The sequence below is a fragment of the Podarcis raffonei genome, chromosome 7, assembly GCF_027172205.1.
Source record: "Podarcis raffonei isolate rPodRaf1 chromosome 7, rPodRaf1.pri, whole genome shotgun sequence".
In the NCBI taxonomy this organism is placed as follows: domain Eukaryota; kingdom Metazoa; phylum Chordata; class Lepidosauria; order Squamata; family Lacertidae; genus Podarcis; species Podarcis raffonei.
In genome coordinates, this window is record NC_070608.1 from 25,458,233 (window position 1) to 25,476,552 (window position 18,320).

An 18,320-nucleotide genomic window follows, 5' to 3' on the forward strand; every position below is an offset into this window, starting at 1 on the left:
TCTACTCCCTCATTTATTGCCCACCACACTTCCCCAGGGCCCTGGTAATGGTGGTTCACCATCTGCTCTCTCTGACCCAGGTACCTGCAGCCTTTTTCTAATTTTCCCTCTTTCCTCCAAGTGAAGTGCTCAGCACAACAGGTGAGCTCAATACCACATTCCCACCCATCAAGCATCCTCTGTATGTGGCAATGGAAGCCTTCCAAAGCAACTACTCTATTCCAAACTTAAAAATGAAAAGTGTAATGCTGGTGGTCAGCAAAAGAGGGACTCTTTCAAGGCAAATCTTTTAAAAATGCGTTATAAACACTGATAACTGGGAAACACTGGCCTGCAAGCGCTCCACTGTGGAAGGATGTGTGGAACCAGAATTGGCCTCCGTAGTCACTTACAGACTCACTGTTAAGATAGTGTTCATGGAAGACAATCTTACTCGGCCATGAGTGATCGCCAAAGAAGTTGGCTTGTATGTTCTCACTCCGTATCTCTGCAAGAATCTGGGTTAGTCACATACACACCCCTTCTGCTTGCTTCTGGCTCTCACACAGGAATCAGCACCCAAACTTATAGGCAGGAGGCTAGAAGGAACAATGCCCTTTGGTATCAAATCATTCACAGGCAAGCCCAACAGCATCAGACCCACCACCCAAAGAAGTGCTTCCCATATGCCCATGGGGAGCTGTGGGTTAATTCTATACTAATTCTACATTTTATTTGTGGTTCCTGCTGCCGCCCAACTGTTATTTTCTTCCCCTTATTTAGAAAAATGAGTGAAGATTTTATTGACGCCCAAGTACAAAAAGAGAGAGACAAGTAAACAAATGTATTTTACAATATCTACACAAAACATTTAGCATTAAGAGGATTAAATAATACAATATGGTGGAAATTTACTTGCACATCTAGATTACTACTAAAGATTCACACATTACAGATACTTTAAAGGCTACTCTTCAGTGCTACAGAATTCCTTCATTTCAAAGCATTTCAAAGCTTCACAACAAATATCCCTCTAACGTTATTTGTACAACAGACACTAAAATATTGTATACAGATAATTTAAGGGAAGGTGAGGAGATCAACCACACTACTGTTCCCAAATAACCAGCATGAATAAATAGAACCAAAATTGGATTGTTAAATAAAATACTAAAATGTTTTTGAAGTGTGCTCTCCTAGGAGTAGGATCCATCACACAGCAATGTGCTAGGTTCCTGTCTCCCACGTTTTACAACTGTTCAGTTGGAAGTTCACAGAGCTCTTTTAACCTTACAAACTTTGGTCCCCATTCTTGGAGATAATTATAATTTAGATCTTCCTCTATGCTGGAGAGGTCCAAGGAATGCAAGCTTCCACTCAAAGAGTGTTGGCACTCTCGACAATAAACTTGAACAGTATCAGCTGGAAGGCTCTGCAAATCTTTGTCTGCATCCTGTTGTATTTGAGACACATAATATTTGAGGTCTGGGACCAAAGACGAAGATTCTTTCAGGCATGCGTGATTCACAAGTGGGTTTCTTTGTGGTCCAGAATGTGATCTGAGGGGTGAAGCAGTGTTTCCTGAGGAAAGATGAGGTATACTTTGTAGGGGTTGCTTCAATGCGTCTATATTATAAGCACTCTAGGGAGGAAATGGAAAGAAAACATTAAGCAAATAAAATTACTACCTTTAATTATTTTATCACACTTTTCATCACTTTCAAGTCTTTATTCTGTTTTCTATCCCAGTGCCCTGGGACGTCCGTCACTATTTGTCCTGTTTGAAAGATGGTGACCATGGTAGTAAGATGATGGACTTACTCAAGGCCATATTCAGACCATGGTAGAGGAAGGAGGATTTTGCATTGGGAGTTTTCCAGATCCAAATCCATCTCTCCTTCCCCAATATGGTGGCCTACAGAAGCTGTTGGACTCCAACTCCCATCAGCCCCAGCCAGCATGGCTGATGGTCACAAGTGATGGGACTTGTGGTCCAAAACATCAGGAAATAACTGGTTTGGGAAAGGCTGCTTTATCTACTGAATCACATTGATTCTCAAAAACTCAGTCAAATAAATGGCAGTGCTTCACATATTAACCCTTAACCCCACCCACCAAATACACACTTCTACATACAATCAAGGTCAGGTCATACAAAATTTCTTAAAGATTTCTGCTTCCCTTCTGTAGGTCCACAGACTTACTAGCCAATGAACATACAGACTCAAACTTCATGTACTGATGGTTGGGGAGAACCACTCATGCCAGACCTCTTAATTTACAGTGTATATAGTTTTCCCCACATGAAGATCAAACTCTAAGAAATTTTTATTACAGTATATGAAATAGCTTTCAGAGACTTCTCATGAGGGAACGTTTTGGCAAAACGTCAGTCCTAGAGCAAGACCTCTGGCTGATTCCAGAGAAACAACACAGTTAAAATGCACAACGCCAGTTTTTTAAGAAGTTAATGCTAATTAATATTAAACACAAGACAGGAGAGACAGTGTTAAGTACCTTTTGTACTCAGAGTTGGTTTAGCCTCAGCTGAAAGTACTGTATTCAGTTTTATCTCTTCTTTTAAATGTGGCGACCAATAAAATTTGCGAGTACTCCAGACCCGGCTCTTGGATTTTGGGGGGCGCTCAGACAAGGCAACCCTGGCCCTCTTAACCTGGAAGAAGCAGGTCATGCAAACTGAGAATCCTCTCGTGCTGCCACTGGGACGGGGAGGGCTCCATACAAAAGGAGAATGGTGGGATGATGGGCCCTTCACCCATCGTGAAGCCTCCTCAGAAGCACACCTCATCATCCCCTGAGCCAGCCCTGGAGTACTCAAAGGGGAATTCACATAAATGTGCAGTAAAGGACTACATGGAGGGTCTGTGTGGGCTAGCACAGTTGTGCATTACTACCACCACACTCTGTAACATCCGTGTCTTCAGTGGCATCAGGAAGAGTTGTACCCACATGTAGATGTACACAGGTAGAACTCCTTCCGATTTCAACTGAACATGAAAACTTCAGGGGAATGTGGCAGTGACAGGTAAGGCCCTATGATGATCCCTTCCATGTGGAGGGGTTCATGTGAACCACCCTAAAGGAAAGTGACAATGACAAAAAGGGGAGAGACGTGAAACACAAGGGAGGTCTATGGGAACTCAATGTTTACCTCAGACAAATAAGTCTGGGCTGGTGAATGTGGTCCAGGATGCTAAGAAGTCAGGGTCTAGGGTTTTTAAATCAATGTTAATGAGAATATTTGAGGGATAGGCATCAGGGATAAAATCAAGGGCAAAGGGGGTCTTATCACAAAGGCAACATCTCTTTCCCATTACAATTCTGGAAGTGGTTGTGACACTTATTTCCTCACTGACCCACCCATTCCCAGCCTCCCAGTTTTGTTTTTTAAAACTTTCATGGCATACTTCCTGTATCAAACCCACAGCCCATGCTTTGCTAGTCAATTAACCTGTTCTATTTGGAACCTCGCAGCAAGAGGCTTATAAACGATGGACTTCAGTACCTGGTCAGGTAAGCTGCATACAGCTTGGCAGGGGCTGCATTATGCAACTGTAATTTCTAATCTCTTCCAGTTTTGTAAGAATGTAACTAAGATTTGTTTTGTAACACAATAACAGTAATAAAAACTAATTAAAAAAACTGGAAGCACAAATATTCTTTGCAATGTTTTTGTCTGGAGTACATTTTTTGGGGGGAAGGGTGTATGTATTTTACCCTGATTATCTTTTCCCCTATATTCACTCTTTTCTTGTTTATCTCCCCCCCCCACTCTTATTCATATTGTAAACTGCTTTGTAAACAAAACTTGAAAGCAATAAATAAATATTAATTTTATGCAGTCCTAAACCTGCACACTAGGGAGTAATCCCCACTGAACACAGTGGGGCTTACTTTTGAATAAACATGGACAGCATTATGCTTTAGCTATGGTTAAGTATTTCATTTACGAAACTTTTCCCCTGACGAAACAGTTTGCAATCATGCCTTCAAAATGTTTATTTTACTTCTTTTTTATTTCTCTGATGCATATTTGAATCTGGCCTATTAAGGAATTTAAAATGCTGTCGTGATGCCATACCAGGTCATGCAAAACCATACCAGGTCATGCTCCCCTCCACCCTCCTCATTATAATTGAAGATGTTTTCTCTAACATCTTCCCAGCTTTCGTGTTCCTCAGGGATGTGGTAAATTCCTCCTTTCCGAAACCTTGATCTCCCCCACTGACTCCACACAGTATAGGAAACTAATAAACCTGAGGAAGGAAAAAGAAAGAAAGAAAAAAGAAACATTGGTTATGAGCAGCCTTCAACCTGCAGAGCATAGCTGTATACAATTCATAAAGAAGAAAAGCAAAGCATTTAAGGTTTGTATTTATATGGAGGAAATTCCGTGTTTTAATTTAAGGGTCAATTAAACAAAAGTACATTTTTCAGGAGTGTAATGAATCATCTATATCTTAACATCAAGCTTCATTAAAAGGGTATTTTACTTACCTACAGGAATCCACTAGGACATTTAAATAGAGGGCATTTTGGCCAGTCTCTGGCCTTTCACCAATCCTGAGTAAATAAGATACCCAAAGTAAGTAAAACACTGTTTTAATGAAGATTAAAGTGGTATTATAAATTGAGTCATTACTTTTCTGAGACATGTACACAGTGTATGCTCGTATCTTGACTTAAGCTGAGGCACATGAACCTTTTACTCATGCGTGCAGCCCCTTCATTCCTCTCCCCTTGTTGAAAACCACGATGAAATGAGGAAGTCTGTAAATGACCATAGTTTCCCATTTCATCTAAATCATGAAACTATTGGTGCCAGCTTCAGAACAAGTCAGGATATTAAATCACGGTTTGAATTTGGTTTAATATATCTTGGCTTGTTCAATGACTAATAGTTGCTATAGCTATATATTACTTCCAGGGTGAAACTCTGCATGTCTCTGTATACTAGTCATTGGGGAACAACAGTGGGAGAGAGCAATTGTCCTCATCTTGTGTACTTTCCACAGGCATCTGGCTAGCTGCTGTGGAAAGCAGGATGCTCTGATCCAGCCTGGCTCTTCCCACATCCAAAGAGAGAAGCGAAGGGGCTGTGAAAACATGGGTAAATAGCTTGTGCTTATATCAGCAGAAATATCACCATCCAAGCTGACTATTTGAGGGAGGCTTTTGTTTTGCTTTATTTCCTGCCTTTCCTCCAGGCAATGCACATGATCCTCGGGCTCATTTTTATCTTTCCCGAGTTAACAATTCATTCAAAGCTGAGTTCAGTTTTGCATTTGGGTTTTCAAAGTCCTAAGCACAGGGTTAAATGCAGGGAGGCAGCCTTGGAGGTTCAAGTGAGGATCTCTCACTGCCAAGCCGCATGCATCTGTGGAGCTCCACTGAAGACAGCAGGCAAAGAAGGGGAGCCTGGGTACACAACCAGCTTTAGCAAGACTGCTCAGCTGTTATCCAAATGCACACAGCCGGGGAGTAGAATCACACCCACTGGCCCTTTCTTTCCCTACAGTGGTTGCCCACAGAGCCCAACATAGCAGCATTCTGGGGTCCTGTGGGAAATGTAAATGCCAGGTCTTCGACCCAGTTGCCCAATGCTGATCTGAGCACCAGGGCAGGGAATTTTACGGGGTGCACAGAGGAGCAGTGGGACTAGGCCTGCCATATAGATTCAAAACCATGTAGATAAGCTTCCGTTTTGTCTAGCACGTGTGCCAATCTTGACCATAGATGGGGAGATGGGAAGAACTGGGGCAAGGGAAAGGAAGGAAGAATGTAGCCAGATCTCCATGGAGTATCTTTTACTAACAGTTGTTAAAGCAGTACAGGAAGGCAGAGGCGTTGCTAAGTGTCCTCATTTCAATACAGTATTAAGTTGTAGCACAAGAGAGGTGAAACTTTCCTACCTAGAAAAACAAGCAGGCACATGCTGATAGCCAAGATGGAACCAGAGCTGAGCCCCACGGGTCTTCCTGCTTTCACGGGGCCGACTTCGCACCATTTCCCTTTATAACCTTCAGGGCACTGGCAGACATATTTGTCTCGGGACTGGGCCACACAGGTCCCTCCGTTCCTGCAGTTCCAGTGCCCGCAGGGCGACGATGTGCACTGTTTCAGGCCCGTGAGATTATCCATCACTTCCACTTTGCCAGCTGGGCACCTGGATGAAGAGAAACCCACCGTTTTCATAAAAGAGATAAAACATGAAGCCGCTCCGTTATTTTGCAATGTTTATAAATGCAAAAGAAGGATCGGAAATCCCTTGCCGGAGCAATTTGATAAGCATCCGCTTTGGGGACCCACAAATTCCTTTAGGGGAGCGAGCAGAACCAGTGGCTGAAATAACGGCAGGTACCTCTTGGGTCCCACCTAAGCTGCTTTTGTCTCTGGATGTCTCCAGGCTCCACTATTTTGCAGGAGGGATTCAAGCATACGCCAGAAATTCAGTTTGCATGATTAAAGTAGATAGGGGCACTCTGCTGCCCTAGTGCAGATGTCAGCAAACTTTTTCAGCAGGGGGCCGGTCCACTGTCCCTCAGACCTTGTGGGGGGCCTGACTATATTTTGAAAAGAAAAAAATGAAGGCATTCCAATGCCCCACAAATAACCCAGAGATGCGTTTTAAATAAAAGGACACATTCTACTCGTGTAAAAACACGCTGATTTCCAGACCGTCCACAGGCTGGATTTAGACGGTGATTGGGCCGGATCTGGCCCGGGCCTTAGTTTGCCTACCTATGCCCTAGTGCAACAAACCCAATTAATAGGAACGGCAAATGGACTCTGATGGGGAAAATGCGCTGAAAGTTGTGGGGTTAGCAGGAAAATGTGTTAACACTCCACGAGCAAAGCAGTGTGACTGTTCATTGTTACAGAACTGCCACGTAAATGAATCGGAATGCATGCTCAATAAAGGCCAGGCACAGCATAAGTGTTGTGCAAGCAAACCAGGATCAATGCAGAATAAACAGATCGCCTGGGAGGAGCACCTATCTTGTGTGGCTGTGCTCCTGAAATGATGGAGCAGAAGCAATACTTCCTGTGGCCCCTTGGTGATGTGTGCAGGCCAATAAGGACCCTGGACTACTTGGTGCCCCTCTAAAAGCAAGGGATGGGAACGGAGTGATTTTTCAAAAGTGGTGCAATGCTCTCCAGCCCCATTAAGCCAGTGCTTGCCTGCTCCTGCATCAATGTTGATGACCTCTACAGAAGAGTTAGAACAGTTATCACAAAATCTGGAACGATGCCAGGAAATGTTCTCGGGAATAGATGATGTCCCAGAAAGTAAGCTAGTCCCAGCTCCCAACTAAAGAAAAATGCAAAACTCTCTGGGTGCAGGTGGCGAGGTTCCTTTCTTGTCTGTGTGCAGGAGCTCATGCACACTGATGTTGCGGCAAAAAGACTTAACAAGGGACATTTACATTCTGCTGCTACATATGGTAGGGTTACTGCTGGCTTGTTTCCTTCCACAGAAATGAGAGAAGAGCCTTGGTGGATCAGCCCAATGGGCCACCTAGGCTGGCATTCTGTTCTCACCGTGGCCAACCAGTTGATTTTACAAAAGAAAAAAGATTTCAAAAGGAAAAGAGAACAAAGTAAGACCAGGGCATATATACCTGCACTCATACTTCCTCCAAAGGTCTACGCAGTGGAAAGGGCTGTAACAGGGCTGGCTGCTGCAAGAGCTGGAATGGCAACCTATGGTGATGCCCTGCTGCTCCACAATGAAGCTGTATTCAGTGCTTTTGCCATCCACAAGAAGAGGCTGGCCATTCAGGCGGACATCCCTCATACAGCCTGCAGGGGGCACCAGAAGGAAGAGAGGCTTAAGTGAGTTTCGTTGTAAATGGTCCTCCTTTAACCAGAGTGTAGTGTGACATCAGAAGTGGTGAAAGTGCATTGCACCGATGTTCAGTGAACCCTGGATGTCACTCGAGTCAGGAGCATCATGCTGGCGCAGCGATGCGGGAAACTGCTAGTCTTGCCAAGTACAGCACAGTGCAAAGCTGTCCCATTAACAGAGAAATGGGCGGAGACAATGAGAACCACTTCCCAATGCACCATCTAGAAAGGTTATTCCATTGCTATTGAACAAGCAACATGTATTACCTGTTACAATTGCATTCCATTGATACAACATAGAAAAAGCCACAGTTATGGGGAGAAATGATGATAATGATAAATATTTTTTAAATGAATGGCTTCCTAGGAGTTATTCTAGGATGGCATGGCATTTTCAGTGGGGGCCCCAAACATGGAAGAAGTGGGTGGTGCAAATTCTCATAATCTGCCTCTGATCTTCTTAGATACACTGTACAAAGCAGAACTGGTAGTACTGTTAGATGAGTGGGCCCATTTCTGGTCTTGGGGCCCTGGGAAATGCCCAGTGCGGCTACCCTCTGGAGGAAGTTCTGAGCTGCACATCCTTAGTGGTTCTACAAAGGACATGAGCAATTTTTACTGGTTTTCAAATTTTCCGAGTCCATCAGATACACCACGTACCTTGGAAATCGCTTTCTGAACCGTTAGCAAGGCGGTTTCCGAGCACAATGCTTGCCAAATTCATTTCAAACTGTCCGCTTGATCCCAGAATGGCCGAAGTCTCATGATCGCCTCCACCATCATTGACACGCAAATAAAATTCATTGTGATACCGCTGTAAGGCTAGTTCAACCCACTGACCGTTGTCTATGTGCACAGTGCTTAACTGAAGCGTGTGGTCTTTGTCTCCCAAATTGAAGCTCACACCAAAATGTCCACCAATTACCTGCATGGAGACATGAGAAGCATGGTCTTGATAAATAATTTTATGGAAGACGCATACAGCATACTTAAAGATCTGAGGGTTTAATGGGAGCAAACTGTTGTTCTTTGCGTGGGAAAAGTGCTCTGCTCCAATTAAGTTTTTATAAGATTAAAGAAACTTTTCAGAAAATGCAGCTTTTTAACTGGAAACCCATTTAACTGGGAAATGAAACGAAAAATAATTGTTGTGTTGTGTCTAACATAGTCACAGGAGAAAACAGCTATAGAATTATGGAATATGTAAAAACAACTTTCTTTAAGTATCTGGGATGGTCATGTATGCAATTTGTGCTTGAAAGCTGGATGCTGGCTGCAGCCAGAATCTCAATGGCACAAAGGCAGCTGGACAGCTCAGCTGGTTAGAGCATGGTGGTGATTGAAGCCAAGGTTGCAGGTTCAATCCCCGTAAGGGGCAGCTGCATATTCCTGCATTGCAGGGGGCTGGAATAGATGACCCTCAGGATCCCTTCCAACTCGATGATTCTATGATGATTCTATGAAAGGTAGAAAACACTGAAGGCCTTATAGTTAACACGTTGTTATAGAAATATCCATTTCGGAGAGGATGACCCACAATTTAAAGGTCTCCAATGGGTCGAAAGACCCAGATTGTTTTTATGCTTTATTTATTGCACTTTTGGAACTGATGCAAATTATTCTCTACCTGCACTGATGAGGGAAATCTGGTTTGTCTTTTCCTTAACATCAATGTATGATGTGACACTTTCTTTTACTTAATTTTATTTTCTGCTCCTGTAATCGCTGGTTTGTTTTTTTAAAAAAATTAAAATAAAAGTGTTTGTGGGAAAACAGTGGATTAATTGTTTACCTCCACTCTAATGTATCCGCTTCCATCTGAAGATGCCATACTGAGAAGGGTGCAGAAGGACATCCTTGTGCGTACTGCAAGTTGGACACGGGTGTGGTATGCATTAAACAGCGTTTTCAGTTCATAGTGAATCCAACTATCCTTTCCAAAAGTCCATTCTGGAAGAGCTAAATGTGAAAGGACAGACGAAGGTCATACTGTGTAATAATTTGGACTTTCCCACCTCCCTTTTACTTCCTAAGTGTCTAGTATGAATTTATATTTTATTAAAATCAAAGAGTCTTTATTAGGGCACAAGGTTTTGTGGACCACAGGCAACTACATTGCTGCAGGAAGGTGTTCTATTAAGCTGGCAGGCGTAAACACAACACATTTATTGACTAAGAATATTAGCATGCATTTTATTTTGGTTAGGGACAAAAATATATCTAGTCCTCAGCACCTCCATGCTCCATTTCCCTATTCCTTGTTATGGAAGCAGAATAGATTATGCAGCGCTTAAGTAAAAAATACACAAAATTAGGGGTGGGAGCATGGTGCATAATGCACTCCTAACGGAAAAGCTAACAAATCTGTCTCATTAAAATCAAAACCGAAACCAACTCTACTCCGTGATGAGTCCACTGCCTTGTTGCCAGAGTCTTTTCTTTGGGATTACTGAGATTTCCCCCACAATGCAAACCAAACCTTTGTCACATCTTGCTCCTGTGTAGCCGGTGAAACAATCACAGTTAAAAGAGCCCCAGTCGCCAATGCATTTGCCATGGGTGCCACAGGAAGACACACCAGCTTTCTGGCACAGCCCGTCAGTCAGAGAGCAGCCTGGTGCACTGTTCAAGGACTCTGCAGGATGCTCTAAATTGTATACCTATAGAAAAATAGATAAGCAAGAAGAATGGCGGTAAGCAGCTGCAGGTAGACTGGGATGGCAGGGAGCTGGGGAAGAATGTGCAATGCCTTGACAGTCTTACCTGGCTATCGAGGACAACATTTCGGATACAGCCAACAAACCCTCTGAAATGCTTTTGTGACGTATGGTAGGGCTGGGCCTTCTTCACTCCACCCAGCTGGAGAGGCTGGTGAACATTGAGAAATCTACCAACAGCAAGAGAATTAGAAAGGTAGAAAGCAAAAAAGCAAAACACACCCCACAGTTCTAATAAACCTACAGCCTACCTAGATAAGGATAACTGCTGGCCTTTGAGGAAGGGAACACAGGAAGATGCCCTATACTGAGTCAGACCACTGGTTCATCTAGCTGCCAACACTGACAGGCAGCAGCTCTCCATGGATTCATACTGTGGCTGTGTACACACCATGCATTTAAAACACACGGCTCCCCCCAAAGGATCCTTGGAATGGTAGCTAAACTAAGAACCCCAGACAGAAGGCAGGTTGTTGACAACTGAATGGTATGATGTCTGAAGTGGCCCAAAGAATCAAAGGTTATCATTAAACAAGTCACTAACCTGCATGTCTTGCGGCGTAATGAAATTTGCTGACTTAGCCCACGGCCCTACCGATTCAAATTGGCCTGCATCAATTAAACAACCTAAACTCAAGTTGATTGATCTACCAGTCAAAGCTTATATTTCCAATATTTTACCTCTCACTTCCTGGAGTCTCGGAAGAAACTTTACAGGCAGATTTATCTGCCCTCGACACTCCCTGCAGGGCACCGACGCTGTTCATAACAGAGACATTTACGCAGTGGTCCAAGATCAGCTGTACTTTCTAAAGTGGAAAAGATATTTATGTTGACTCAGATTGGAGCCAGAGCGCTGGAGAGTCCTGTCTCCTGCCCCCTGTGCCAATTCCCCAACCAAATTATTCCACCTGAGAAAAAAATATGCATCTACCCATGTAGCATCTAATCACAAATCTAATTTCCTCCCTTCCTCTACAAATGTGACTTCCATTCAGGATAAACTAACATAAAAAAACATATGCTATGCTCAAATAAAGATTGGGTGTGAAAGCTCAAAAACTTCTAGAGTCCTTTTGGGGTACACTTTACACTTGCCTTTCCATCGTTGATTATGTTTATGTTATGCCAGCGCCGATCAGCGACGTTGACTTTTTCCGACAGCTGCAGAAGCAGTGCCCCCGAGCCATGGCTCAAAGTTAGCAATGGAACGCCCTCCGAGAGCTCTGTTTAATGAAAGAGAAAAGCATATTGGGTGGTTTTCTTCCTTGAGAATTTTGATTGATCCTTGCTGACATGCACTTCTTTTGTACCATCTAAGACAGGCACCCCCAAACTTGGCCCTCCAGATGTTTTGGGACTACAACTCCCATCATCCCTAGCTTACAGGACCAGTGGTCAGGGATGATGGGAATTGTAGTCCCAAAAAACATCTGGAGGGCCGAGTTTGGGGATGCCTGATCTAAGATTACAAGAACTCACATTACCTTTATGCAGGAGCAGCTTGCCCAGTGGAAGAGAGTTGGCCACAGCAACAGCCTCCCAAGGAGAAGCATCACTGTCGCTTACCAGGAGTGCGGGGCAGGGGATGCAACTTAGAGGATGCACCAGCAGGACTGCGCAGTTGGCTCCACCAGTGCATCTGTGCAGCCCTGACCTTGCTGCTGCCCCGTCCCTCCCTGTAAGTAGCAGCAATGCTACTGCAGGGAGGCTATTCCTGTGGCTGCACCCCACCAGTCAAGCCGCTGCTGGCTTTGCATACCCTCAGCTGGGATAGCTCAGTCAGTAGAGAATGAGACTCTTAATCTCACATGTCGTGAGTTTGAGCCCCACGTTGGGCAAAAGATTCCTGCACTGCGGAGGCTTGAACTAGATGACCCTTGCGATCTCTTCCAATTCTATGAGTCCAGTATAAATACAGTTGGAAGAGGAATATACCTTAGGTGTAGAGAGCAAAATGAGGAATAATAATAATAAGTTTATTATTTATACCCCGCCCAACTGACTGGGTTGTCCCAGCCATTCTAGGCAGCTTCCAACAGAATAAAACACGGCAAACAAATATCAAGCCTTAAAAACTTCTCTATGCAGAGCTGCCTTCAGATGTCTTCAGAAAGTTGTGTAGTTGTTTATCTCCTTGACATCTGGTGGGAGGGTGTTCCACAGGGCGGGTGCCGCTACCAAGAAGGGCCTCTGCCTTGCTCCTTTTAAACTTCACTTCTCACAGTGAGGGAACCACCAGAAGGCCCTTGGAGCTGGACCTCAGTGTCTGTACTGTCATAGTTCAGAGGCCTTTGGAATCACTTCCACTGCTCTTACCCTTTTTGCCTCTGGCCCTACCCATCACTAGCATGCGGGCCTGAGGGAATGCTGGGGGTGGTTCCCAACCCCTGCTTTATGATCCAGTAGAAGCGTTGGGTCTCTCTCTCATACACACAAAGGAGTGGGTGGGGGGGGGAGAGAAACAGAAATGTTTCACCTAGGGCAATGAAATCCTCTGCTTCCCCTGGCTTCAGGCGTGTCATGGGCCCGTTGTAAAGCAGAAGTCCATTGGCTGCTTCGGTAATGAAATCCAGCGAGATACGGCTCTGAAAGCAAGGCTTGAGGGTCGGGAACCAGGCATATCCGTGTCCTCGGAAGGTGTGCTGTGTCTGCTGGCATTCAGGCCCATGGAAAGCCATGGGGCACTTGCAGCTGCAGAAATAAACCGACGTGTTTTTCCTGTCCCTCTCTCTACCCCTAGGCAGGCACACATTGCAAGTCAGAGAGCGCTGCAGCTACCCTTTGCCACCGGAAGAATGGTTTCTAGGACTCACCTTATTCTTCCTGATAGTTGTTTAAACTGATTTTAGTATTTTATTAGTACATTATTTAACCCGCTTTGAGATCTTCTGGTGAAGGGCAGGCAACAACCCCCCCTTTTTTTCAAGATTATTGTTAGTAGTAGTAACGTATAGACGGAGTTTCTTCACACAGCGCATAGTTAAACTATGTAGCTCACTCCAGCAGGAGGTAAGGGGGCCACTAAGATGGGTGGCTTGGCTAATGACCAGGGGTGATGGGAGTTGTAGTCCAGCAACATTTAGAAGGCCACAGGTTCCCCACCTTGGTTTATGGTGTCAGATGAGGGCAGGGAAGAATTCTCCTCAGCCGTTCAGCTCAATGGATGACCCTGAAATAGCCGTTATTTCTCAGGATTATCTACCTCACAGTGTTGCTGTGAGGATTAAAAAGGGGGGGATGGGGGGGACTATGTACACTGCCTTGAGTTCCTCAGAGGGAAGGTGGTATATATCTCCTACATACACACACTAAATCTAACAAAACAAAATCCTTCTAAATTCTTTAGTATAAGGGTAGATACTTGGTTGTATCTAAAGGGCCTAATGGACATCCACAAATAAAGAAATGGGAAAGTTCACTGTACAGTGAGAAGTACTCAAGAGATGGCAGACAATGTTTCAGGAGGAGAAAGGAGACAAAAACCCAAAACATTTGTTGCGGGGGAATAATTTCCTTTCAAATATAATGGGTCCACTTCTATTCATTGGTTGTAGGAAAGAGTTGATCAGGGGAGGCAAGAGGAGCTATCCTTAAGCTTGAAACCATAGAGATTTAACTTCAAAGCCCAACATTGCCATCTTGTGTTTTGGAAAAATATGACAGCCATGAAGCCATTTCAGAAACATGTCTGGGGTCAAAGATGTATAATTCTGCAAAACCTGGGATTCTCCCAAGCTTCAAGATACTTCCCTCTTGTGTGCAGATGGTGTTCTTTCAGCTACATTAGAATTGGTTATTAGCTTATAAAGTGACCCAAGTATATAATCTGCGAATGGTATTTCCTTTATTGTGCTTTTAGTTGGAATTTTGTAATCCGCCTTGAACATTTCTTCACTATAAAGCCTCTTGAGACGTGTCCGGCCTCTAAGGGCGGGTCACCAGGTCATTTTGTGTCAACCGCACCCACATTTTCCACACTTGATGTCAGGAGCGGGAAGTTCGTGAGGCAAACCTTCAAGCTGTGGCTGCAAGGGAAGGAGGGGGAGCCCATTCTTCCTTTGCAGCCATTCAAATCGCATGGCTTTATATGACGTCAAACGATTGGCAGTTGAGTGGCCCCACCCACCTGTCAAAAGAGGCCTGCAGAGGGTTGGCTACTTTTGAATCTGGAGCTCTACCCTGATCCAGTTCCCAACCCCTGTTATAAAGGTTGGCACTTTTTCAAAACAACAACAACAACACAGCTCAATCATAAGCCAATCCACTAACCTGTAGCCCAGGTCTGTGTCTGTACAGGTGCCACCATTAAAGCATGGATTGATCCGGTAGGAGGAACAAGAATGGTGCTTTCTCTCCCGAGCTTCGCAAGTACACTGGGCACTGCTCAGTACTGTAATGGAGGCCAGCAAAACATTTCCGGAAGAAGTAATCGTGGGAAGAGCACTGAATTCATTTTTGCTGGTGCATCCGGCGCTATGAGAGCAGTTTTCAATTGCGCACTCATCTATGCCAACTTGTGTGATGCTGATATTCAGGATGGTTTCCAGCTGTTGTGGGTTAGATCTAGTTTTCAGCATTTTATTTTTTTTAAAGGAACCCCAAATGCACAAGAGAACTAGACTAAAAACACCTCTTTGAAGACTCTACAGGTGCCTTCACATATGATACCTTTTGGGCTCTGCTGCAGTTGTCTCATAGCAAGCAGTGCCCAGCAAAGTATTTATTCTTAAAAAGACTGGACTGAATTAGATTAAACCCAATGTTCAGTTTAGTCTTAAACTAGTGCAGCTTTCAGCAACCCTGGTACCCTCCAGATGTTTTGGACAACAACTACCATCAACTCTCCTCCAATAACCCACTGGACCCACCATGTCAAGTCTCCTTCAGCTAGCTCTAAGAAGCCAAGGCGGGAAAGGGTCAAGGGGGCAGGTGAATGGCCTCACTTCTCCAAGCAGCTTCCCCACACCCTCAGGCTCCAGTAACTGAAACTGTCCGTTCACTGGGCAAGCTATAACTGTGATGTCCAGCTCTGTGTGACTCTGAGCCATTTTGTCCCTCAGGAATTTTTTATTTCTTATTGCATTTAGAAATCTGTAAAATCATTACAGCAGGCTTCTGAGGACATAAGAGCAACACTCTCTTGGCCACATGGCAAGAGTCCACTCACCACTTGGAAAAGTTTTGCTGGATGGCTTTTCCTGCCATCATCACCCTACGGTAAGAAGGGCAATACAGTCATACCTTGGAAGTCGAATGCCTTGCAACTCGAACCTTTTGACTCCCAAACACTGCAAACCCAGAAATGAGTGTTCCGGTTTGTGAACGTTCTTTGGAACCCGAACGTCCAATGTGGGTTCCGCAGCTTCCGATTGGCTGCAGGAGCTTCCTGCAGCCAATCAGAAGCCGCACCTTGGTTTCCGAACGTTTTGGAAGCCAAACGGACTTCCGGAACAGATTCCATTCGACTTCCGAGGTACAACTGTATACCCTCAGGTTCAGACTGGGATTTACACTACCTGTGCTCCAACTGCCCCCTCCCCCACACCGTTTTTTATTTTTATTTTTTGCCTGCACACCACCAGGTGTTTAGGAAACCATCAGATTCCACCAGTCCCCACAGGTGGGCCATCTCAACAGGTCCACTCCCCCTGCAGAGTGGAGTTCTTTGGGGAAAAGACTATCTTCAAACCTATTTGATCTTGAAGTAGCTGCCGTGTGTTTCCCATGCAAAATTGCACTCTCAAAATCTGGAATAAAATTTAGAAGGAAATCCACAAAGATTCCATCAGATAGGTTCTGTAGAGACTTCATTAAAAATGTTGCCTAGAATTGCAAGTTGGGGGTGGGGAGAGAGAGGGAATGACAAACAAACACCACTTACCCGTGCTTTGGACACAGCGACATTTCCGTTAAGTTTTTCTGCTTTGTAATAGGGTGACCCATGAATTGCAAACCATACATCTACTCCTTGTGTTTTGCCTGGGCTGTTCAAGACACTGAAGATGTGGACATTTTCAAGTTGGGCTGGTATGATTTCTGAAAAAAGCTTCTTCATTTGGTTGTACTTACTTTCACTCTCGGATGACTGATATATAAAATCCTCTGCAGTGATATCTGTAAATATATATATATATATATATATATATATATATATATATATATGCATGCAAATTTCCAAGCCTGACACTGAAGCAACGGTGAAATAAAAACCTTCAGGCATCTCCTCTCTAAAAGGCAAGACCACTTCCAGAAAGTTCATAGGAATTCATCCCTTGAAAATTTATCCAATCTCACACCTAAACCTTAATTTTTTTATAAACACATACTACTTTACCAACATCTTGGTATTCCATGGTTACCGGTGGCCTCTACCAAGGGCCAGACATGTTGCAGGAACCTTTGGGCTATTAAACTGACCTGAAATCCTGGTTTTGGGGGATGCCATGACTAGGTATGGGGGAGATATTTGATTCAGTTCATATGTAAAGGTGGACATGCCAAATTTTGCTCGCACAGAAAAAAAATCCACGACCTGAAACACAGCCATCGTTTGAAATTCACACTTCTCTGAATTTTGCAATGCAGCTTTCTAGTCAAGTGATGTATACAAAAATGCATAAACCAGGGTAATGTTTGCATTAAAATGCACTCTTATTAGGTAAACTGCTTTGCAGTTTAGACAAAATTGCATACAAACACAAGTATAGAAAAATGTACCCTAAAATGCTGGTGAATTTTTGTAAGAAAGTTTTGTTAAAAAGGAGTGGCAGACCGATTTGAAAATGAGAATGGAAAAAATGGGAACTTGACAGAAATCATACTTGACAGTGTTCCCCATCACTAGTCATGGCAGCATTTGAGGGTGCAGACCGCTCTTCTCCTACTGATACTGGGGGCCAGTTGAGTTAGCTTGTGCTGGAATCCAACCAGGGAAGGTTGCTGACAGTGCGAAATCACTTTCTGTCTTCTATACCAGGGGTGGGGGACCTCCAGCCCTGTGCAAAAGCATCCTTTGAAGCAACGTGCCTGCATTAGCCACTTCAAAGAGGCTTTTGCAAAGGGAAAGCATCACTGGATGCCGCTATAATGTCAGGTGATTGACATGTCAGAGGTCCAGCCCGCCTTGTCAACATTGGCCTGCCAGAGGTCGGGTTGATAAAGATCGGGCGCTCCAGCCAGAAAAGGTTCCCCACCCCTGTCCTAGAATATCATTCTTCTGGGCCCTGGGTCAACAACCTTCCACCAAGAGAACAATGATACCCTCATGAACCTGTTACATTGCAACCTCTGATACCCCTGGTCATGAGTCCTTAGTGACTCAGTCGCAGGCCTTGGTCGGCATTCAGGAGTCTCAATAATGTTAACTGATCTCCAGAAGATGCTTACAACTCATCATTTACCTCTTATACGGATAGATCCTGCATTGTGGGCAGCTTCTTCCTTGATTTCTTTCACAACCACCCTTACAGTGGAGACCACATCAGGCCAGATGCCATCTGTAACTTTCACTCTTATGTCATACGTTCCTGAAGGAGTTCCTTCTTTGATACTTAGTAAGCCAGAATTGTCATTCAGGATAAAATACCTGAGAGGAAAAAACCATTCATGGTATCACCCAATCATACTGTGGCTAGAGCTCTCTGTTGACTTAAGTGGTGTATAAATTTTGTTAAATGAAATAACAACAAATGCATGCATTCACATCATCTGCTTAATTTTCATTGCTGTGTTGGCTCGTTGCATTTCATGTGA

The 18,320-nt window shown here is 44.1% G+C and overlaps 1 protein-coding gene across 7 annotated transcripts in view; it reads right to left on the bottom strand.

Moving 5' to 3' along the window:
* Window positions 1-808: 808 nt before the first annotated feature.
* The window catches only part of LOC128417222 (neural-cadherin-like), a 50,301-nt gene continuing 32,789 nt past the window's right edge, over window positions 809-18,320 (bottom strand). The window contains exons 20-34 of one of the 7 annotated variants that reach the window (XM_053395600.1): window positions 17,969-18,153; window positions 16,450-16,682; window positions 14,838-15,115; window positions 13,045-13,259; window positions 11,664-11,791; window positions 11,247-11,374; window positions 10,612-10,735; window positions 10,328-10,508; window positions 9,641-9,807; window positions 8,509-8,773; window positions 7,623-7,803; window positions 5,913-6,166; window positions 4,102-4,256; window positions 2,497-2,653; window positions 1,510-1,621 (exon numbers count right to left, since the gene is read on the bottom strand). In XM_053395600.1, the coding sequence (XP_053251575.1) occupies window positions 1,611-1,621; window positions 2,497-2,653; window positions 4,102-4,256; window positions 5,913-6,166; window positions 7,623-7,803; window positions 8,509-8,773; window positions 9,641-9,807; window positions 10,328-10,508; window positions 10,612-10,735; window positions 11,247-11,374; window positions 11,664-11,791; window positions 13,045-13,259; window positions 14,838-15,115; window positions 16,450-16,682; window positions 17,969-18,153 (2,662 nt within the window). In that variant the 3' untranslated portion in view covers window positions 1,510-1,610. Of the gene's footprint in view, window positions 1,622-2,496; window positions 2,654-4,081; window positions 4,257-4,497; window positions 4,564-5,912; window positions 6,167-7,622; window positions 7,804-8,508; window positions 8,774-9,640; window positions 9,808-10,327; window positions 10,509-10,611; window positions 10,736-11,109; window positions 11,157-11,246; window positions 11,375-11,659; window positions 11,792-13,044; window positions 13,260-14,837; window positions 15,116-16,449; window positions 16,683-17,968; window positions 18,154-18,320 lie in introns of those variants that run through there. The other 6 variants (XM_053395599.1, XM_053395597.1, XM_053395598.1 and 3 more) reach the window with 6 other exon arrangements.